This window comes from Anolis carolinensis, chromosome 1 (assembly GCF_035594765.1).
Source record: "Anolis carolinensis isolate JA03-04 chromosome 1, rAnoCar3.1.pri, whole genome shotgun sequence".
Taxonomy (NCBI): Eukaryota; Metazoa; Chordata; class Lepidosauria; order Squamata; family Dactyloidae; genus Anolis; species Anolis carolinensis.
This window is the reverse complement of record NC_085841.1, coordinates 288,469,721-288,493,463: the sequence shown is the minus strand read 5'-3', so window position 1 is coordinate 288,493,463 and position 23,743 is coordinate 288,469,721. Positions and strand designations below refer to the sequence as shown.

At 38.9% G+C, this 23,743-nt stretch overlaps 1 protein-coding gene across 14 annotated transcripts in view; it reads left to right on the top strand.

Moving 5' to 3' along the window:
- Positions 1-23,743, top strand: part of nav2 (neuron navigator 2) — a 691,770-nt gene that overhangs the window by 492,727 nt on the left and 175,300 nt on the right. For 10 of the 14 annotated variants that reach the window (XM_062967809.1, XM_008106124.3, XM_062967802.1 and 7 more), the window contains 4 exons: positions 10,287-10,359; positions 15,123-15,429; positions 17,328-17,396; positions 21,792-21,949. In XM_062967809.1, the coding sequence (XP_062823879.1) occupies positions 10,287-10,359; positions 15,123-15,429; positions 17,328-17,396; positions 21,792-21,949 (607 nt within the window). The remainder of the gene's footprint in view (positions 1-10,286; positions 10,360-15,122; positions 15,430-17,327; positions 17,397-21,791; positions 21,950-23,743) is intronic. The other 4 variants (XM_003214661.4, XM_062967812.1, XM_062967808.1 and 1 more) reach the window with 1 other exon arrangement.

Here is a 23,743-nt window from a genome sequence, read left to right as displayed (position 1 = left end):
TTGGCGTGCTAGCTGATATCCGAACAGGGGATGAGCTGGGTTCTTTCATTGTTGGCTGTTACTTCCCGGCAGATGTCAGGTGGTGCAATGCTGGCTAAACAGTATACTTTCTCCAGTGGTGTAGGGCGTAAACATCTTGTGATAATGCGGCATGTCTCATTAAGGGCCACATCCACTGTTTTAATGTCGTGAGATGTATTCCACACTGGGCATGCATATTCAGCAGCAGAGTGTGTGTGTGTGTGTCTGTGTCTGTGTGTCTGTGTGTCTGTGTGTGTATATATATATATATAACACATGAGTATATAGTATACTACAAATTACTCTTGCTATTTGCCACCGTTACAGCAGAGCCATAGCAGTGCAGTTTTATGAGTCCATTTTCCTTAGAATGAGCATCAAGGCATGGATAGCTACTCCAGAGAGCTCTGTCTTGCCATTGAAAAAAAATCTATGTAGCTGCAAATGTCACAGCAGAAGTAGTGGCAGCTCACGGAGGGCTGCAGGTAGGTCGCAGCACTAGAAGCCAACTGGCCAGCCCTGCAGGCAGGGATGCACTTCTCATGAGTCTCACTCTGCTTCATGAAACAGCCAGCCAACTGAGTCATACATGTCTTCCAAACTGTCGTGATATGAACTCAGATGAAAAACAGATGAGAAAAGATGAAAAAGACTTCATTCTGCTGAAGGATCAGAATCTAGACTTTCCAGCATGTTCAGCCAGTCTTTCTTCATCCCTATTTTATATATTTTAATATTATTTTCTAATGATTATTCCACTATTGAATATGAACTGCATTAGTAAAAAGGTAAAGGTTTCCCCTGACGTTAAGTCCAGTCGTGACCAACTCTGGGGGTTGGTGCTCATCTCCATTTCTAAGCTGAAGAGCCGGCGTTGTCCATAGACACCTCCAAGGTCATGTGGCCGGCATGACTGCGTGGAGTGCCGTTACCTTCCCGCTGGAGTGGTACCTATTGATCTACTCACATTTGCATGTTTTCGAACTGCTAGGTTGGCAGGAACTGGGGCTAACAGTGGGCACTCATTCCGTTCCTGGGATTTGAACCTAGGACCTTTTGGTTCGCAAGTTCAGCAGCTCAGAGCTTTAACACAATGTGCCACCAGGGGCCCCATGAACTGCATTAGACATAGTAATTTTCCATTTTCATAGAAGCTAGGCTTTTTTCATTCCTAGTTAAAATAATATCTTTATATTAAACAGATAAAGAAAATATCCTGGCAAGACGCAAAATATATCCATGAAAGGAAGGGAAATAAGATTATTTTTCTTCCTGAGAGGAGTGAACAAACATAAAATAAACTGAAATAAATCTGGCAGGGAGGGATAAGATTGGCTTTCAGTAGCTGCTCCACATTTCTGAGCATTCTTTCCCTAGAAAAATGTCTAAGACTGTGAGTGTTTTATAACTGAGGTGGGAAACCTTAGGCTGTCCCGAAATTCAAACTGCAAAATCCCTTACCAATGGCTTTGCAGATGGTAGGGGAAAACATATGGTGAGCCAAGTGTTTCCGAATCTTCTTTTAGGAAGGTGATGAAGCACGTAACAATTGCATAGTGCAGCCATCTGTATGCTGCAGACAAATGTCATTAAATCACACAAAAAGACAAAAATATTTTAAATACAAGGTCTCTTTATATGTGTACACTGGCATCAAGCTGTATTAGCTTGATGCCAGTGTGCATGTCATGGCTCCATCCTAAAGCACCCTGAAATTTGTATCTCAATGCAATGTTTAGAATTGTCTGCTAGAACGCTCTAATGCTTTACCTTGAAGTTCCCAAAGTAGAATGATAATAGCGAATGAGAATTAAATAACAGTGTCATGGAAACTGTCTTCCAGCTTACATAGCAGGAATTGTAAGAAATTTGCTAAAATTACAAATTCCATGACACCTAAGGATGAAATCATGACATTTAAATTGGTATCAAGCTGATATAATTGTGTGGTACAAATATACCTATAATCTGGTTGAAATGTGAGTTAATCCGTGTCATGGAAATTCATTGTGTCGGTGTGGTTGTACTTTACAGTCTAAATAAGGATAATTGTCATTGAATACAGAAACAGTAGAGCAAGATAGCTTTTCTTATTTTAAGCATTGCTATTCCCGGCATCATCCAGAGTCTCCATGAGGTATGTCCGTTCTGATATTCTAGCCATAACCCTCCTATAGACATACATTCGTTATATAAATGGTAGGGCTAGACACTGTTAACACTCTGCACAGGAAACCAGTGTTGTGCTGTTTAGACCTTCGCACAAAACTGAATATACCTTACAGAAGACAACCTACTATACCAACCCAATGCACATTGGGGTTCAATCCAGTGGAGATATTTTCTGTTTATTGAGATGAATATCATGTGCAAAATAAAATGCAGTCTGTCATTCACTGGGATTAGGGACACAGAACCCCCGTGAAAGTGGAAAAACATGAATTAAAAACAACTTAAAAAACCTTGATAGAACACCTCTTTAGGTTTCCCAGCATGGCACTGTGGTCAATTTCTGCTGGAAGATGACCAAAGAATGGCATTGGAGGACCTGGATATTCACATAGAACATTTTAATTAAATCTACAAAAGTCAAACCAGCGGAGGGCTGACTATAGTGCTTTTCATAGCTTTTATTCATTTATCTGAAGGTTATGGAGACTAACACCCTACCAAATTAGGCAATTGCATTTAATTTTAATATCACTTTGAGAATGTTATATTAACAATGGATAGAAACCTTAGATCCAAATCATGGTATGAGGTTATAGAACTAAAGCAAACACAGAGATTGTGATTATTTTAAAGTTACTGAAATGGACTTTTACAGCAGCAGGCAAGAATTCTAATTGCTGCCTGTTATTTTGATATGTTTTCCTCTGCCTGCAGATGCCCCTTTCTATGGATATGCAATATACAGATTAGAACTGTGCTGAAATTCAACAGTATGATAATTCTGGCCACCTTTCAGCTACTTTTGATGCTATTTCTGTCAGTGTGTAAAGAAACCCCTTGGTTTCAGCATACATCTCCTCCTCTCTTCCGGTGCTGTACTATAAAATTACTATGTGCAAAAGGAGGAATAGCAGGGCTGTTGAAAACCAGAACTGGCAGCCAAATTTGTTCAAAGATAAAACAAAACACAGAATATCCTCTTGGCAAATCAACAAACTGTCTTGTGTTTGCTTTGGCTTGGATAGAAATCTAAGAAATATCACTGACATTGTAAATAATTAAGTTTTAAATATCAACTGCCATCTGATTCATATATTACATGATTTTAGAGCTTGGAAAGTTACGTTTCAGCTCTACAACTGGCTAAAAGTGACCTTATTGGCTGGAAGAGTCTGTGAGTTGAAATTAAAAAAAAAAAAAGGATTTCCAAGATTTGCTTGTTTCTTTCCACATAAGTATAGCTATAGTGTTGATTCAATTATCTGCATTCCTTCAAGAGTAAATAATGTCAAGCCTAATGGCATACATTTCACCTATAGACAGATCATGAACTGTGGCTGAGGGTGCAGCTACACTATAGAAGGAATGCAGTTTGACACCACTTTAATTGCCATGGTTTAATCCTATGGAATCATGGGAGTTGCAGTTTTATACGATCTCTAGCCTTTTGCCTCACCAAACTACAAATCTCAAACTGCAACTCAGAGACTACTGCTTGAATCTTTGCTCAGCCATAGAAACTCACTGAACAAGTTACACTCTCTCAAAGGCAACCCCCCTCTGAACAAAACTTGCCACCAAACAGAGCCGGCCCTAGGTATTTTTCAAGTGTAGGCGAACAAAATTTTGGCGCCCCCCCCAAACCAATAACTGAAAAATAAAAGCGTTGGATAAGCGAAAATGTTGGATAATAAGGAAGTATAAAGGAAAAGCCTATAAAACATCAAATTACATTATGATTTTAAAAATTAAGCACCAAAACATCATGTTTTACAACAAATCAATAGAAAAAGCAGTTCAATACATGGTAATGTTATGTAGGAATTACTATATTTGCAAATTTAGCACTAAACATTGAACAGGGATATAGGGCAGTGTGGACTTAGATAACCCAGATAGCCCTCAGTATTAAAAAAAAACTCTAAAATCAGGACAATAAATAAAGAACAACACTCTGAAAACAGAAGAAATCCAGACAGTAAACAATCAGGGACAGCTAACTCCTCCCAAAAAAAGATTCTCTCAGGCAAGAAGAAGCCAGGCCTTGAAGCCACAGGGCCATTAAATGCTAATCAAGGTGATTAATTACAACATTCACACCTGCTTCAAAGAAAAGTTCTTTCTCCCACCCTGGACCTTCTACAGATATATAAACCCCACATACCTAGCTTCCAAGTTCCTACAGACCTCACAATCTCTGAAGGCCCCAAAGGTGGGCTTGCGTGGTGCGAAGGTGGGTCTGCGCCGGCCGGAAGGCCCAGCGCAGCCGCTGGAAGGCCCGAAAGAGAAGGAGGTGGAGAGTGGTGCCCTCCTCCCAGGACGATGGTGCCCCCAGGACGATGGCGCCACAGGCAAATGCCTATTTCGCCTTATGGTTGGACCGCCTCTGCCACCAAATCCTCCTGATAGGTTCACCTTAAGGTTGTCTTATATCAGAAACAACCTGAAGGCACACAACAACAGCAGAGACATTTGAGCAGTGTCAGGGAGGGGCAATGAAAATAATGGCAGTAATGAAGAACAAACTGTGTGAGGAAAAATGAGAGAGTTGAGCATGTCCAGAGTGGTGAAGAGAAGACAGGGTGATAAGATTGCACCCCTTAAGTGTCTAGATCAGCTGTCCTTTTTAAGCCGAAGGCCAGTTCATGGTCCCTCAGACTATTTGGGGGGAGGGGGCAGACTATCGTTTGAAAAAAGTATGAACAGATTCCCATGCACACTGCACATATCTTAGTTGTAGTGCAAAAAACATGAAAGAATAATACAATATTTAAAGTTAATACCACTATTTCTGTGGGAAGTGTGGGCCTGCATTTGGCTGATTGGATAGTCAAGTTAATTAGGGTTGTTGTTTATTTATTTATTTATTTACAGCATTTATATTCCGCCCTTCTCACCCCGAAGGGGACTCAGGACGGATCACATTGCACACGTAAAGGCAAACATTCAATGCCATAACATAGAACAGAGACAGAGACAAGACGCAGGCACGGGCTGGCCTCGAACTCATGACCTCTTGGTCAGAGTGATTTGTTGCAGCTGGCTTGCTATCCAGCCTGTGCCACAGCCCGGCCTTGTTGTTGTTGTTGTTGTTGTGCACCTTCAAGTCATTTCAGACTTAGGGTGACCCTATGTCTAAAGTTTAGGGCAGAGCTGGAGAACTGCATTCAGCCAACGGGCCTTATTTTGGGGACCTCTGATCCAAATGATTGTCCCAGGTGGCACTTGCAGACAGCAACAAAATGTACACATTAAATTAGGACAAAAAATCCAGGGACCTGACAGCAGGTCCATACACAGACCTGTCAGTACCAGGATATGGAACCCTGCCATCTTCACAGCCTTCCTTTGTAGCGGATCAAGATAGAGGGTAGAGGGGGGGACATCTGGCTGAAGTTATTTTTCAAAAAAAAATATGGTTATGCGCTGGACCTCATATGCACACGTGCAAATATCTTAATGTAAGCACAAACAGATTTGCAAAAAAACTTCAGTTGGCTCTCTCTCTTCACCCAATTGTTAATTTAAGCTCTCTTTAATATTATAAAGTTGAAAAGAAAGGGTACCAGATAGTTCTAACTGCCTTCCCATTCTGCTTCCCTTGAGCCGCCTGTGTGTCCGTAGCACCATGTTTTGACAGCTCAATCAGCTGATCAGCTGTTTCAGGCTTCTAAAAAGTGCATGTGCACTGGAGTTGTCCACACAGGGGGAAGCGAAGGAAAGTGCGATTTTTGCATGACTGCAGGGATATAGTCATACAAAGGTGCACATTTTTCAGGCAGAATCGGGTTTTAAGTGCACCTTTTAAACGTGTTTTTCAGCTGTTAACCCAATTCTGCCCATACTTTGGCTAAACATCATTTAGCCACCTCCCCTTTTAACCCAGTTATTTCTAGTTATGGAGTTTTAGCCATGTATAGAAGGGCCCAGAGAGGAGGGGGCAGGCTTGTTCTTCTGCCCCATAAGGTAGGACAAGGTTTATTGGTTTTAAATTATAAGACTTAAACAGCTAATAAGATCATCAATTGAACCAATTGCCTAGTGAAGTGGTGGGGTCTCCTTCTCTAGATACATTAAAAAAAAAAGACTGGACAGCTATCTGCTTGGGATAATTTACACGGACTTCCTGCATTGAGTACGGGGTTCCATGGGGCCCCTTCCAACTGCTTGACTCTCTGATTATGTGACTCCATGACTCTGCTTGAAGTCAAGACACCTGGGGTAGTCTTGGCTTGAGAGTCACTGCCATCAGATAGTGAGATAGCAGAGCATTCTCCGTGACAGTACCTTTTTCTCAGAACTGGTTGGTGGAAGCTATCACTATAACTTTAAACATATTTAAGAGGCTGGGTTTGGAGATGACAATTTCTGTATTCATTTTGGCACATCTGAGTCATGTTGTTTGCTGTAAATAGCACTTCAAGTGGCATATAGTGTTGGTTTTGGTTTGTTAAGGTCCTAGGAATGTTTCAGAAAAAAATGTGAAGAAAATTGCTGGCCACTGTCCTGCTGGTTGTTTCAATTATTTTTAATGGTTGTCATTTCTTAAAAGGTAAACAAATACTTTGGGCACCAAATAGTACTGTTTTATGTAGTACGTAGTTTTCATTACCATTGTTTTGCATGAAATGCTGTTGTGTTTGCTTGAGGCAGCAGTTGGTCTCCTCATAATTTACATGAAGTTGTTGTGTTGGGTATTCCTAGGAAAATGATACCATGACAACTGCCACAACAGATGGTATTTTTCCTGTCTCTAAGATACTGAGCAAACATTCACTGATGCCCTGCCCTTTTGCGATTTGTCAAATATTTGGGGACTCCACTCAAATGTTGTGAAGTAAAACAGTTTTCCAGAAAGAAATGTGATGCTAATAGTTCTGTTCTGTTCATTGAGAGAAGTACAAAAATAGAATTTAAGAGGATAATGGATATAATAGACCGTATTTAGGGGATACTACATTTAATGATAAAACTTGAATTAATATTGATTCTTTTTTAATCTCAGCCTCCAGCTTAACTGCAATTCATGAATCAAAATTTAATATATATTTTCAGTGAAGCATTTTCCCAAGTTTTAAATTTTCTGCAGTTGAGTCTTCTTTAGGCCCTGCTTGGACAGAATTTAAATAATTCTAGGCACTTCGTAAAACACGGTTTGGGCTCTGTTTCCATGCGCTTCAAAAACAGAGTCCCATGGAGGCCATCACATGAGATAAGAGCACTTCCAGTGGGACTCTATGGGATTCCTTTTCTGCAGTGCATGAAATGGAGGAAAATGGAAGAAAATGGAGATAGGTTAGTTGGGGGGGGGGGGAGGTGTGGAACGGGGAAAGGATGTGGGCTAGATGGCCATCCCAGAAGATGGACTTTGGTGGATGGTTCTCTCTGCATTTTCCCATTTTTCCTTGCTTTACCTCTGCTCATGGGATGAGGTCTATAGTTTCAGAGCCTGCTGGAAAGCAGGGTTCTAGACAGAGTATGAGGTCACACAAGGAAAATCAGTCAGAAGGAGAGCATGATCCAAAAGAAAGGTTACTGAGCAAAGCGAAAATGAACATAGTGGATAAATTCAAATGCAGGAATGGCCTCAGGAACATGGGAGGTGAGGTTGACCTGACAGTTCTGCTACATAGTTCTGTGATGTTTCAGTAGTGGATAGATCAGCTTTATTTAGCCTGAATTTTTGGCATTTCATTCCAGTTTTTAACTGTTTCTGACCAATCCCCGATTCTTGATAAATTGCTTTTTCTGGATACTAATGTCACATCTTCGACATTTGGTAGGACAAGGGAGAGCCCGATAGGTTTAGAGTACATCTTTTTCATAGAGAACTTCAGGTCACAATTACATAATTATCACTGGTTGAGATACTCCTAAGACTGTGGAATCATCCACCCCTCCGTTTGCTGTTGTTCCCAGCATTCTTTAACATTGACTTTGATAGTTAATAACTGCTAAAATTAGTCCAACAACTCATGGAAGGCCTCAGGATTCCCAGTCCTAATGGAGAAGTACTGGCATGCCGTTGTTCATCAGCAATTCCCGGTTCCCCTGTGGATAGATTGATTGGATCATGTCATAATTTGGACCTATATGTAGCAGATTTTTAATTTCTACATTTTCTGATATAGAGTGTCTGAAATCTGAATTTAAATGTGGTACAAATGGCAGTGGCTCTGAAGGCCATGAAGAGGCTGCATAAACTGTCCTTAAATATATTTTTCTGCTGTGATTAGTGATATTTGCCAGACCTACTTACAAAGCTAGAAAGATTTTAAAGCTTATGCTTGTCCCAGTACAGATCTTCATTGGTTGCTTTTATATGCCTGTAATACATCTTAACAAGGCTATTTTCTGTTAAACTGAATTTTTACCAAATATAGTTTTGAGTCTAGCCAACAAAGAACCATATATTAAAATAGCAATAATTTGCCATCTCCCTTGTAAAGTATCAATCTTGCATGGTCATATTGAAATCTGTGTGTATGCCTAATGCCTACACACTATACACAAAAATATACAGATAAACACTGAGGTATTTGAGGGTAAAATGTGAATATTTAGTTGAATATTTTTGATAGATTGTGAAATGAAATTGGACCCCAACTGAAACCAGAGGAACTTAATATCTGTTGTTTCTTTTTATCTCATACTATGAAGCTTGGGTTAGTCTCCTGTATCCAAAGCCTTTACTGTCTATAGGGTTCTTTGTGATGGTTCATATTGGGAAAGCAATATACTGTATAAGTGTATTTGTCAAGGAACTAACTAACTAGAACAACAAGTTTGGACTAGGATAGATTCTTTACTCTTAGTGTTATTGTTTTGAACATGAAGACTTAAAAATGGGGTAGGAGTTGGCAGACATAGTTTGAAGAAACTCTTTTTACCTTACAAGTTGATTTAAAAGTGGTAATCCCCAGAAGAAGGCCATAAAATACTTTTAGGCTAAAAGATGGATGGTTGAGCTATCTTCAAGAAAGAAAATCATCATCTGTTCTTCATATTGATTTCCCTCCACTTTTCTATACAATATCCAAATATATCCCTTTTTAAATAATGAAAATCAATATTCTGTGTATCAATATGAAGGGCTAACTAAATGTGCCATTGCATTATGAGTCACTTCATATTATGAAAAAATATTATCCTTAAATAAACAAACACAGATATTTCTGTTATTTTCTGTTGGAAAATGGGCAACTGCCCTGATCCTTTGGATATCATTTTGGATATATCAAAATCCCTCCTAGTCCATTTTTAATTATTCCAGTTTCATTTATTTAAGATATGAAAAAGGCCCATGTGTAAAACAAAAGTCATTCTGAGTAATCAGCTGCTATTCACAACATGTAGAGAATGATGTGAGTAAACATGCCCTAGATTCTAGTTGAGGTTTCTAGTTTCCTTTCTTGAATTCTACTGGCTGTTTGGCTGGAAATTTCTGCCAGCTGTCCCACTTTTCACATCAAACAAATGGGATGCCCCTGTTTATTTTCAGCCAGCAATGAGAAGAAATGTTGGTAGGTTATATTTGATTCCATTCTAGTAGTGCCATTTTTCATCTGGGAGTAAAAATAGCCTCTGATTCCATGGGAAGCCATATTTTAAAAAACAGGAGTTCATTATGTGGTCCAGGTAATTTTATCCATGCCACGAAAGCCACCTTTTTGCTTTAGAGCACCTTGGCCCCAGTAATAAGCAGTACAACATAAGGATTGAGAAGTCTGCTCAATTTATTATTACAACAGGGAAGTGAATCTTATTTGATATGCTGATCCAGGCAGATATAAGTAGTATGCTATGTACTTTTCAGGAAAATGCTATGTTGGTGGAGATTTGGGGTGATAGGCTCCCAAACCAATGGAACAAAACCTGTCCACAGAACAGATACCTCTTTCCTCATGCCATAACCCCAGAGAAATAGAGCAAATGTAGAAAATGGGGGTAGGGAAGGAAAAATCCTGCTATATAAGCATTATTCCACGCAATATTTGAGGAGGTTGACACAAATTGGAAAGCCAGTTTCACATCTACAGTCACATGAAGTCAAAATATGATTTAATTATAACTCTCTTTTCTTTCTGTTTAAGATTGAAAACATAGACGCGTGTCTGAGTTTCTTGGCTGCCAAAGGAATAAACATACAGGGACTGTCTGCAGAAGGTAAGTTAATTCATATGGATTTTCCTCTCTCCTCTCTCTTAAATGGGAAATGGGTTTGCTTAGGCCTGAAAACCAGTACTAGCTGAATATCAATGCAATTAAAAGGACTACATGACTTGTCTAAAAGAGGAGGATAGTAGCAGTAGTAGAACTAGTAGCCATAGTGGTTTAACATCTTGTAAGCTTGAAATTGTATCATACGCAAATTGTATTTTTATCTGCTTAATTAGAAGTAAATTTTAAAGACACTCCTCATGTGTAGGCAAAAAAGCTCCATGGACTTCTCAATTACACTTGTCTCTTCAGCAGGTCACTCTGTCAAAAGCCTGATTGGCCTCTGAAATTGGAAAATGACATTTTATAACTTCTGAGGATTCCCTTTGATAGTGGAGCCAAACCAGAATCCTGGTTTTTCAAGGACCTGCTGGTGATGAAACAACTGAGGCAAAAACTAGAGAGATATTGGAAGAAAATCTGGAACTTGACACAAAATAGACTAAAGCCTATTTGAAAGTCAACTTCATGGTAGTGTAGCAGCAACACAATTATTGTTGTGCCATCATTGTATCTGCAGGGATATTTCCAGCTGCGGTATTTTTAGTATTCTGAGGTCTATAACATTCTGGCCCTCTGAAAGAGCTGTAAAACACTCAACAGCCCATTGTGAAGAATTTGCAGGACATTTTGCAGATAAAAATCACTCAGATTTGGTCCAAGGTAGATCCTGTTACAGATCTAACTTTGGCTCCAGCTTACCCAATAGTATTATATTCTTCTCCATTTCCATTTGTGGATATGATCAGGACAGACTGAATTTTAGGATGTTATCAGGGCAGACCAATTTCTGTAAACCTTTTTAAAATCACTTTCATAATAATGGCTGGTAGGGATGTGAGATTAGGTCTGGACAACAGAGGGCTCCCATCTCCTCCAAAAAATTGAAGACCTGCTCCTCAAAACAGCTGGATCAAAATGCAGTGATTTTGTCCTTATACCTCTTTGAGCCCCATATATATATATATATATATATATATATAGAGAGAGAGAGAGAGAGAGAGAGAGAGAGAGAGTGTCTCGCTTATCCAACGTAAACAACAGAATGTTGGATAAGCAAATATGTTGTATAATAAGGGGAGATTAAGGAAAAGCATATTAAACATCAAATTAGGTTATGATTTTACAAATTAAGCACCAAAATATCATGTTTTACAACAAATTTGACAGAAAAAGTAGTTCAATACACAGCAATGCTATGTAGTAATTACTGTATTTACAAATTTAGCACCAAAATATCATGATGTATTGAAAACATTGACTACAAAAATGCGTTGGATAATCCAGAACGTTGGATAAGCGAGTGTTGGATAAGTGAGACTCTACTATATACTAGCTGTGCCTGGCCACGCGTTGCTGTGGCGAAGTATGGTGGTATGGGAAATAAAGTATTGAGGAATTGGTGGTAGTTAAGGTAAAGGGTAAAGGTTTTCCCCTGGCATTAAGTTCATTATAAATGGGTAATATAGCTGTGTGGAAGGGCCTTGAGTCTACACTGCCATATAATCCAGTTCAAATCTGATAATCTGTATTTTATAGGCAGTGTGGAAGAGGCCTGTGAGGCCTAACTCTGCCTGTCCCCTGGGCTGAGTGGGTTGCTAGGAGACCAAGTGGGCAGAGCTTAGCCTTCTAACTGGCAGCAATTGGCTAAAAACAATTATTCCTCTCCCTCTAATTAGGACTTTATTTTTCTTTTCTTTTTGTTGTATCAACCTAGAGGCGTGGATGATGGGTTGTGTTGTCAAATTTCGAGGTTGGGGGGCCTGTAGTTTTGTTGTTTTGTTGGTCGCCATGATGCCATCACTCATTTATATATATAGATATGCTGAAAATAGGCACCAGATGAAACCAGAAGGGACATGGTATCACTTCTGGTCATGTCAAACATTCCAGTGTCACCTGCTTGGTGGACTGTAGGAACAACCCCCCCACCCCCCACCCCCACACGCACACACACACACCTCTACAGTTGTCGACCTTAGCCCTGGGATTTGGTCCTTCCTTCTTAGGGCAACCAGAATGGCCCCTTCCTTGCCGGACTTCCATTGGCACACAAAGTCCCCTAAAAAAAAAACCCAGCAGTCCTTTGACAATTCTGTTTTAAAGAATGGGTTTTTAAGTGGTTGATGTATTATATTAATTGTGCCACTTTTAAAAACTTTTTTCACATTTTAATGGTATGCTTTAAATTGTTTTAAAGTCTTGATAGTTTTAATTAATGGTTTCATATTCTTTTGATGTCAATCCTTTGTATGTTGTAAAGATACTGCATTTATATTATTATTTATACTCTGCCTTTTTGCAAAGCTAGGAATTAAGCAGACTTCTAAACTAAAATAAATACTGTATAGTTAAAACATACAAAGGATCAACAACAATAACAAGTCAACAATAAAACATACAAAAGATCAACAATCATAACAATAGACAACAGCAGCATACAAGAGATCATCAAAAACAGCAGCAATGAGGATTTCGTTCCTATTGTTATGTCAGTTAAGCAAGAATATTTTCATTTTCAAACTCTCATTGGCGCTGAAAAATAGTATGCTTCTCTTGGTGGCAAGTTGATGTTTTACTTTCACTTACATATTTGAAAGAGCAAACCAATACAAGCCACCTCGGTAAATCATAGTCAAATTACTGCCAGGTATTCTACCTTTCACCTCCCTCATGATACTCAGAGTTAGCAACTGGATTTGCACATACAGGTGAGACTGTTTTCTTCTTGGTCTTTTGTCAGGGAGACATGTTTTGTGAGCTTGGATATACTGCAAAGCATGCGGTTTTGTTTGTGCACAAGGTAGCTTAGTTACCTTGACAGCTTAGGCCGCCGCTCTTTACTTTGCTTGAAAATACTGGTTAAGTATTACGGTTAAGTACATGTCAACTGCCAAAGTGCTTAAAGAGAAGTGCAACAGGTTACCAAAGTTCTTTATGCTAAAGTAGGAAAGATTTTTCTTTTTCCCACATGGCTAGCAAATGGAATATCCTGCTCCAGGCGTTAAAGCACCATTTACTGGGGGAATCCCAGGTTCTTCTGTCAATGGGATAATTATACTGTGTTTCTAGATGTCTTGGGCTGATTATGTTTATGCCTGATGTAAGAATGCTATGTGGCAGACAATGTTCTGTAGGATTGGATTCTATAGTCAAAACATGGGAGTCTAACAAGTGCTTTCTGTCCCCGCTCTCTGAGCATGATATAAAGGGCTTTGAATTAAGTGCACATGTCTTGGCATGATAAAAAATATTCTGATTCACACCTAATATGTTGATTTCAATGTACATGAAAACATGTTTGAGTTTTCTCCCTGTTTTCAAATAGTGAAGACACATTTTCACATGGTTCTTCATCCTTGTGTCCTTCCTTTTGTCTTATTACTGGGTTTCTCAGCTAGTTTTCTATATGATTGTACTTGCCTCCCAGCCAAGATTTGAGTGGTTTAACTCTCCAGGACACAAAAAGATGCGCTTTTAAAAGGAAAGATAGGGATAAAAGAAATTAAGGCAACCAAGACAACAGGAACCTCACAGCATGGTAGCTTCCAAACACCACATTGAAAGAAGAAACTCACCCTGCCCTCAAAAACCAGAACATCTGGCAATATTTTGTTTTCAGCTTTTTTTTTTTTAAAAAAAATCCTTTTTGTAGCCAAAATGAAAATGACTATGTTAGATACTCATGCAGTTGAAACTTTGTGTGTGTGTGTATTTAAGCAGACACACAAGACAGAAGGGAGCAGTAAGAGGAAGTAATTCAGACAGCACTAATCGGCAAATCACAAAGAGGTAGATGTGCCCTTTATGTACAAAGTCCAGTGGCAAGGCGCCAGGTGAATTACCTCAGTCCATCTCCTGAGATAAGAGAACAAGAAATACATCTGTAGGGCTTCTTTGAAGCATAGTTTATGGCTTACTTTTAAAGAGCTAAAGCCTGCACTCAACAAACTGCAGGGAAATTTTGCTATTCCATTTACAGAGTTTGGGCTTAATATTGAAAGGTTAAATTGTAATGCTGAAGTTTTACATCACCACAACATGAATTATACTGCAATTTCTAACTACCATATTAAATAACTGTGTTGTTATGCATATCATTCTTGCTGTCTCTCTGACAAATGTTTGGAGTTTGTCTTATATGAAGCACACTGAGCTTCAGCAGATGAGGAGAATTCTTTATTTACTCTGTATAAATTGGGCTTTTTTGACATGGCTGCTAATGCAGGTTGCCAGGTAAGACCAGATGTTGTGACTCCCTAACTTTTTCATTTTCAAAATGGGGCTATGTCAAAGCTTTCCCTAGTTTATTTTCTAAGACAGCTAATGGTCTTGGTAAAATCTTAACAAAACTTTTTCTTTTTCCCCAGTAGTAGTCTCCAGTGAGAACTTGTAGTCTGTGTTGATACAGTTCTGTTCACCAGACTTTACATGCAGCACATACAAGCACATTTTTAGAATAGTAGAGATATGTATGTTTGAGGCAGCCTAGAGTCAACTCACCACATTCTGTCTAAAAATAAAGATGTCAAGGTTCTTCCCTATTTTTGTTTTGTCAGAAGACTCAAATTTTATTTACTGACTAATGTCCAGTTTTAGTCAACTTTGGTAGAATTTGCAGGAAATCTGCATTAGATCCAAGCAATCAAGTCTACTAAATGGACAAAGAGTGCTGATATAAATGCCTTTTTTCCAAAATTGTCTTGCAGAAATCAGGAATGGGAATTTAAAGGCCATCTTAGGTCTTTTCTTCAGTCTATCACGGTACAAACAACAGCAGCAGCAGCCTCCGAAACAGCATTCACAACACTACCCATCTCAGCCACTCCCCACGTCTCCCCAGCAAGTAGGATCTCCATCCCATTGCCAGGTTGGACTCCAAGAACAGCAACTGCAACAACCGCACCAGCAGCAGCAGTCCCAGCAACCAGTGCCAGCTTCTCCCCAGATCCAGTGCCAACAACCTCAGCAACCGCCACACCTTCAGCTAAAAGCACAACCAGAAATGCAGTCCAGGTGGGTTGTCTTCTGCAAATTTCTCCCCCTGCTTAAATATTATGTCTCACAGTGCCAGAATAACATCTTATTTCCAGAAGTGTATGCATCTGGCAAACAGACCATCCAGTTTTCCGGGAAATCATTTGAAAATCTTTTGCAATTAAGGCATTTGATCGAGATGGAACGAAGTATAACAGTCTGGCAGTAGATAATAGAAATAAAATAGCCATTTTGAACAGCTTTTTGTGGAGAAATTGGTGAAAGAGTGGACTTAGTAACTGGATAATGGATTGGGAAAAGATCCCCACGTATATTATGTTCCTGCTAGGAATATAAGTGTAGATGCCTGCTTCTGGGTGCATGTGGCCCTTAATGTCATGTCTGTATTATGCTGCAGACATAGTCATATATGTATTAATAAGGTCAAACTGTAAATAGGTGGGTAATCTATAGCTATATGAGATCTAGAAGATACAAGATGCTATTATTTAATGTCTTCTTTGGAGAATTTGGGGACAAATCACCCTAGGATAGCAATTCTGAACCTGTCTTGAGGAAAATAATTATTTAGTACACTACAGAAACACCCCAATGGTGTTTCCCTCTTGAATCACGTCATTGCAAACTCTGTTACCTTTTTTTGAAGTGAGGGAAAAGACCGGAAGCAGCTGTGATGTGATGAATCTGTCAAGAAGATAATGGTGAAAGTGCTAGATCACTAACTATACATTTTGGAAAATCTCCTTTACTGCATCATGCATGTTGACTCCATAGACAGCATTCTTGTGATTTTTTTTTTATTCCTATGCTCAGTCAATAAACTGTCTCTTTTTGGGGGTAGTGCATGTGGTAGTCTTATTAGTTTCTTCTTCCCTTCTTGCCTTTTGAGCCATCTGTAGCAATCAACAACTGCTCCTGAAGCTTTTTAAACCTTTCTGGAAAGAGCTTTTAGGGTGCACAGGGCATAGGATAAGGAAGAGAGCAGGATCTCTTGTTTGCACTTTTAGGAATTTCCAGTCATACCATTGGATTCTGGCCATTGCGTTCATTGTGAAAGAATACAGTGAGTGTGGTGAATGATCTGAGCAAGATCTTATATCTATTATGGGCCATGATGCTAAGTTGTCACATAGAATTTCTGCTATGTTAGGTCATTTGAAATAGATGCCCCTATTACTCAATTTTTTAATGGTAAGAGTCTTCATAGCAGTAATTCAGTCACTGTTGTATGGTGTAGCTTTTATTGGGACGTGCCCTCACATGGCAAGATCTAGTATTTACTGTAACAACATTCAAAGGAAGGCAGCAGTTTGTCTAGCTCTACCTGGAAATACCAAGGATTGAACCCGTACTATCTGTGTGCAACTTACATGTTCTATAGCAGAGCTAAAGTTCCTCTGTTAAAAAAAACAAACATGTTCAGCCTGCCATGTTAGGAAGATCATTGAAATGTGCTTGCTGGTATAGTAAATATCCGATTTTAGCATCCTGTGGAAATTATACTATTTTGCTAATGTACATATAGACCAGGCATTGGCAAATTTTGGCCCTCCAGGTGTTTTGGACTTCAACGCCCACAATTCCAAATTGTGGGAGTTGGAACACCTGGAGGGCAGAAGTTTGCCCATGCCTGATATAGACTGAATATACATTTGTCTGTGAAGTTGTTTAATAATCTTTTCTTATGAACTTGAAATATATTTGCATGGATATTCTGCATCTGTCACTGTTGTTGCTTTGATAAACACAAAATAAGAACAGGTAAAACACCTTATTGGGTCATGGGGAGTTTCCTTCTTTTCCTCTTCTTTCTGAATCACTTTTCAAAAATTCTTTGTCCTCATGGTGGGTTCATATGTGAATGTTTCTTCTTTACTCACTTGCATCTTCCACTTTTTTTCTTTCTTGTTGTGCAGTGCATCACCCAGGGACTCATCTCAAAGCAAAATCATCCGATTCACTCTCGGTCAGAAAAAGACTTCTAGGTTAGCGTTTGTTCCTCTGATGCAAAGCATGGATAACCCTCCTTGCAATAACCTCAGTTTGCATGCCTTAGGGCTCACCTTACCAATGTTTACCTCTTGAGTTTAAACCCACTGTTTTAAGAATTACCAAATCAGAAAGAACTCTGTCATGTAGTGTTGTGCTTTGTGTATATATGTATTTCTTATATTTATACCTCATCCTCTTTTGTGGCTTTAGGGTATTTTACAGCAGTATCTTCTGAATGTGTTACTCCTTCCTTGTAAAGTCTTGTGATTATGAATAATTTCTGATGCTAGCTTCAGAAATGCAGAGCTTAGGAATGTCAGTTTTTAAGACTGTGACTCTCAGAATCCTGCACCAAGCACAGCCATTGCTGATTGAATTATTCTGGAATTAGGCATCTAACACAGACCCTGGCATTATTGTAGCTGGTAGAAGCAACTTGGAATAAGATTTAGAGTCATTTATAATACAATAGGCCTTCCAATTTTGTGGGGGTGAGAGATGAAGGGTTTCATGAAAGTGAAAAAAAACTATAGATAAAAAACCAGCATTTATTTATCCGCGAACACTAGGAATTTCTAGATCCTCCATCCAGGATTACTGTCAACTTAGGCATCACCTTGGAGAACCTAGAGACTCCTAAAGAAGTGTTATCTCTGGGAATTTCTAGGTCCTCCAGTGTGACTGTAGGGTCAATGTCTGGCAGATGTTGCCCTTAAGGGCCTAAACATTCCTAGAGAAAACATATTACTGATATTACTGAACACCTATCTGGAAAGGAGTAGATGCAAATTTGATTGCCACCATTGGCGAGTACATGTACATAATTCTACATTTTTGTCTATAATTAACTTGAACTTTTCCAAGCTTCTTTTTTGCGTGCAGGTGAAAAAATAGGGCCCTTTACTCAGAATTTCATTGTGAATAGACAAAGCATGACAGATTTTAAAAATGTCAATCAGGATGGATGTCACTACAATACCAGTAATTCACCTCCACTATTTTTCTCTCCCTTCCTGGACCACATCTTTCCACTGTGAGAAGAGACTAAATAACCTGTGCATCAAGGCCCTTTAGCTTCCTACCCAGAGGCCCATAATTCCTTATGGCATTGTGAAGGTTATGCCTTGCAGTGTCATTGTTTCCCACATGGACCAAAAAAGAGGGGGCTTGATGAGTTTCATCAGTCTCTATGTTTCATCTGAATTTTTGCCCTAAGGAGACAGAACACCTTGAGACATCTATGCAGATCTGCAAATCACTGCTTCTGTTCCCTTGGCTGAGGGTACTCTACCACCATCATACATCTCCTCTGAGGATTGGCAGTGATCATGCCATATACTGAATCTTCTAAATTCACTTGTACATTCTTTGAGGTTTGAAACTGCTGCTCTTGTTCCTCATAATCACTGATATGAGAATGAGTTTCAAATCAATTCTATAGTTCCAAACTCAGAGAATGAGTTCTCCTCCTATGTGTCATATTCCTCCAGGTCTCTCTCTCTCTCCTATATTTGGCAAGGTACTCAGAGACATCCCCTATGTGTTCCTCATCCAGAACAATATGTGCTTTCCTGAGAACTTCATGCTTAATAATATGCTGAGGAGTAGATACATGTGTCTTGTGTTGTTGGACCTTATCTCCCAACAGAGCCATCAATTTGCACTTGCTGCAGGTATAGCTATCCAGATTCTTCAAGAACACAAATCTGCCATAACTGTTGCAGCTCCCTCTAGACTATAATTATTATGCCTCTACACAGGTAATGGTGGAAAATGTGAGACTCTATAACTATCTTTGAGCCTTAACTCAGGTCTCAAAAGGCTCTTAGCCTAGGTTCAAAAGACATTTATAGTTGATCAGTTCAGGTCCCTAGCAAAGTGACTTTTAAGTAGAAAAGAAGAGGGAAAAGGGAATGGAGTTGGCACATTTTTAATCCCTGAGCCCTGTCCATCATTGGCTTAAACCCAATCCATTGTGGTCATATGATTCTTGAGAGAGTGTGATCCTCAACAGAAAAATAATCTGCCCACTTCTGCTCTAGGTAGATAGCAAGCACTACATTGTTGGAGCTGCTTCATCTACCATGAAGTTTGCATGAAAGTTCTTGCCTTATCAGTGCTGGGTCTCTCACAACAACATAAAACGTACTTATCTTCCTTAACCTTTTCCTTTATTCTTCGTCTTCCAGTTTGCCTCTATGTGTTTGTGATGATGGCTTTTGTTTTCCTCTTAATGCTATTCATTTATTTCTCTTTTCAAGTGTTTGGGAACTGAGGTGTTTATCTTTAAGCAAACAAGAAAACAAGTCGGATATAATTCTCAATGTTAAATGTTTTATGGTAATGAGGAACAATATATTTTAAAGTTGTGCTCAAATGTTCCAGCTGTATGCTTTATAAGCATGTGCATGCATCTGCCAAGGCATATATGTTTCCTTTCCCCATAGTTTTCCTTTCCATGCTTAATCAGTAATTTTTGTGTGTGCAAAAAGCATTGTTAATTATCTTTTATTCCCAGCCACAAAGGTACAATTCAAGAAACAAAGGTTTGTAGTGTTGCTAGTCAGATGACAATACTGTCAACAAAGAAACTGCATACCAATGAAAAGTGTAATTGGTTTTAGCCTGTTGATTTTATTGATTATTTCAAGCGCTTTTGAGTTCTATATCAAGAAATTTTTAAAAGAAATGTTCATATCTGGAGAATATATTTGCTACTTTACATTAAGCCACTTGCATTTCTTTGCAAGTCATTGTAAGATAAGCATTAGTATGATGGCTGATACAGGAAAATGCTCTATCCAGGGTGATCTTCTTGATTTTTAAATCTTACCATTAAAGCATGATACAATGAACCACATTTTAATATTCAGCAAATTTAATAGGGACAGAGCTCCGCTGAATTCAAGACATTTTACGAGTATTAATTCTTAAGAATATCCTGTAATCCTACAGTCTAGAGTCCTGCATCTTAACGCTGCAATCTACGATTTTGGAGTAGGAATATATTTATTTTATTTTATTTTATTTATATACCACTCCTTTCCCCCAGGGGGACTATAGATCTAGTGTTCGCTCAAATACTAGCAGTGTGTCCTATTCATACTCCTAAAGCTTTATGGTGTTTCGTTGTCTATGTTTACAGTGCATGTAAGCATATCTGGGTCAATAGGTTTGTGGAAGGTCTATTCTAAACTGCCTTTAAAATGTCATCAGGCTTGTTCCTGAAACCAGAGCTGGTCCAAGGTAATTTTCAAGTGTAGGCAAACAGAAATTTTGGCGCCCTCCCCCCCAAAAAAACCCAATCACTGAAAAATAAAAGTGTTGGATAAGCAAAAATGTTTGATAGTAAGGAGGGATTAAGGAAAAGCCTAAATAAACAACACTCTGAAAATGGGAAATCCAGACAGGAAACAATCTGGGCCAACTAACACCCCCCAACCAAGGATGCCCCCAGGGAGGAAGCCCCACTTGCCTTGCTTCCTAGACTTCCTACAGAGGAGGAGTTGGATGACCCAGTAGTCTGAATCAGTACAACTATTTCTGACAATGTATGTCAGATTTTCTCAAACTGACATTTTCCAGAAGTGCTGGACATTCATTACTGCCATCTCTGCCTTGCACATCCATTAGAAAGTGTAGATTCTATATCTTTGCTAAACTAAATAGTTGCATACAGGTGTTAAAACTTTAATCCTCGGGAAACTCTACTTATAAATGAAGGTACTAGGACTTATTTAACAATTTCCCTCCTTTCTCATAAATGGGGACAAAAGTGGCTCACCTATGAATTAAAACAAGCTCCATAAATTAAAAAGTAACAGTAGAAAATGAACATTCAATTAAATAAGTGTGTATGCATTAAATTAATTCACCCAAGTTAGGTAAGATAAGCAATACTTACTTCACAGGCTTCCCAAAAACCATATTGTCTTCCTAGGCTCCTTTCTGCTGCAGGAGACAGGAGTTGCCTCGATGGCGCCCCCAACAACATGGCGCCACAGGCAAATGCCTAGTTTGCCTGGTGGTAGAACTGCCTCTGCCTGAAACATAGTCATTCTGGATGACTCTAGTAATTTTAAGGCCATGATTAATTGGCTATGTAAAAGGTCTGGTATATAAATATTTATAGTTTGGCTACAGTAGAATAGAACAGTCCTTGTACACATTCTTTGAATGGGTCAGTACTTTCAGTTGAATGGATCGCGAAAGCCATTGGCCTGGAGTTGCAGGTGAGCAGAGGGTATAGAGACAGAGCTCTACACTGGGGCAATTGGCTTTTATAGGAGGTAATCCTTTCCCCTGCACTTAATTTGTCATGAATTTAGTTTGTATTTCTTTGTAAGCTCTGGTAAACATTTGCTTCTTTCTTTTCACCTTGAAAACAGACTTCCAGGTCCAACCACAAGGGTTTCAGCTGCAGGCAGCGAAGCAAAAACTCGTGGTCCAATTAGTGCCAACAACCGCCGCAGCCAGAGCTTTAACAACTATGATAAATCCAAACCCACAAGCCCACCATCCCTTCTATCGAACAGCAATGAGAAAGGTACGTGAATTGATGCACATAATATTCTGACAGGTGTATTGTAAATACAGGCATAACTCAGTCAAAGGGAAGCAATTTTAAGCCTGAGTTTATAGGGGTTTTTTTTGTTGAAGCTGAACTATAACTCGAATGTGCTTACTTATGGCTCACATTCTTAGGACCATATATAACTGTTCTTAGTCTAATAAATCTCTGTATAAAACAGAGAGTGAGTGTGTGTGCATCCTACAGTATTCAGATATTCTCTTTGTTGACTTTGTTTCCTTGATTCTTCATAAGAAAAGAGATAACAGAAAATATGCTACACATAAACTTTTGGAAATGAAATTGGACTGAAAATTGATATATTTGAAATTGTATATTTATTAAATCCAGTGGGAGAGTGCAGCAGGGATTCTACAAATACTTACATGTCAAAGATAGATTATCTTACATAACCTAGAAATCTTGACCCTAGTAGATGGGTTTGGAAAGTGACCTCTGCCCACTTGTTGTCCACCTTATTTTAAAGCACATTGAAACAATGCATGATTGTTTTTGCTCTGGTTACTCCCCATAATCCACTTGGGCTCGTTTGCTTGCAAACATGTTCCCCAGAAGCTCCTCTCCCTTGTGTTTTCCTAAAGTTGCAACAAGATATATGTTTGGGAACCCATGAAAGAAAGGAAAACAGCTTTGGAGTGGAGTGGGATTGGAGGAAGAGGTTCTGAGTAAGACAGGATAAGATTAAGCACATCCTTAACTCATCCCTATGTTGTGTCTCTCCCTTATATTGCCCTCTGTTAGAAAACAGGATTATGAAGAGCCAGTTGCAACCATTTTAAGTTACTCTTAAGTTCCTATGGACAAAAGGATATGTTCCTGGCTAGATCACAGTTAGTGGGCCTGACTGAATGCCATTAAATTGCCTGAAAAACCCATCAGATTTCCAGAGAAATCATTTTTCTCGAGACACAGATAGCTAAAACTGCGGATATGAGTTCTGTGGTTATGGGGGGTCTTATTGTATTCTTCACAGGTGACATTTAAGAAATTTCAAGGAATTCTTCCCACATTTTGGCATTATTATGAACTCTTATCTCATACATTTTGTTTTTAGAGAAAAATATAGATGAAACACTGACAATTACATGTAGAGTATTTACTGTTTGAAATTGACTGACGACAAGCATGCAGTGTGTATTTTTGGTTCAGCATAATTAAAGCAAAAATCATTTTGTTATTTTATAACCTTTCTCATTAGCGTATACACATGCACCCAGATTATTTGAATGAAAAGCCCAGCACCAGGGCATCCATGTAATTTTTGTTTTGTTATTTAGAAGACATCATCAGACCTCGGAAAATTGGACTTAAACATAAACCACTGAGCTAAATGCCAGTTTTGATTAACAGGAATAGAAAAAATAATCAGCTGGGGTGTCTCCAGTGTCTTAGTTTGATAAATACGCCTGTTGCCTCCTAGTCCCTCCTCTCCCTTACTATCTGTAGCAAGAGTGAAGGGTACTGAATGTACATGATTTAAATTTAATTTCAAGGATCATTGGATACACACTTGATAACTGGAAACGTGCTGTCATTTTGTAAACGTTACCGAAAAATGAAGTATTTGGTTGTAACTGCTGAATATAGAGGTTTTCTAAGAGATTCCCTATGCAATCAAGGTTCCTGAAAATACCCCTTTCATCTAAGAATGGTCTAATTGGAAATATAGTAATTTTTATTTAAAGGAACCCAAACCACTCTAGGGTTTGTTTATATATGTGGTCCCTTCAACAAGCATCCGCTCTGTGG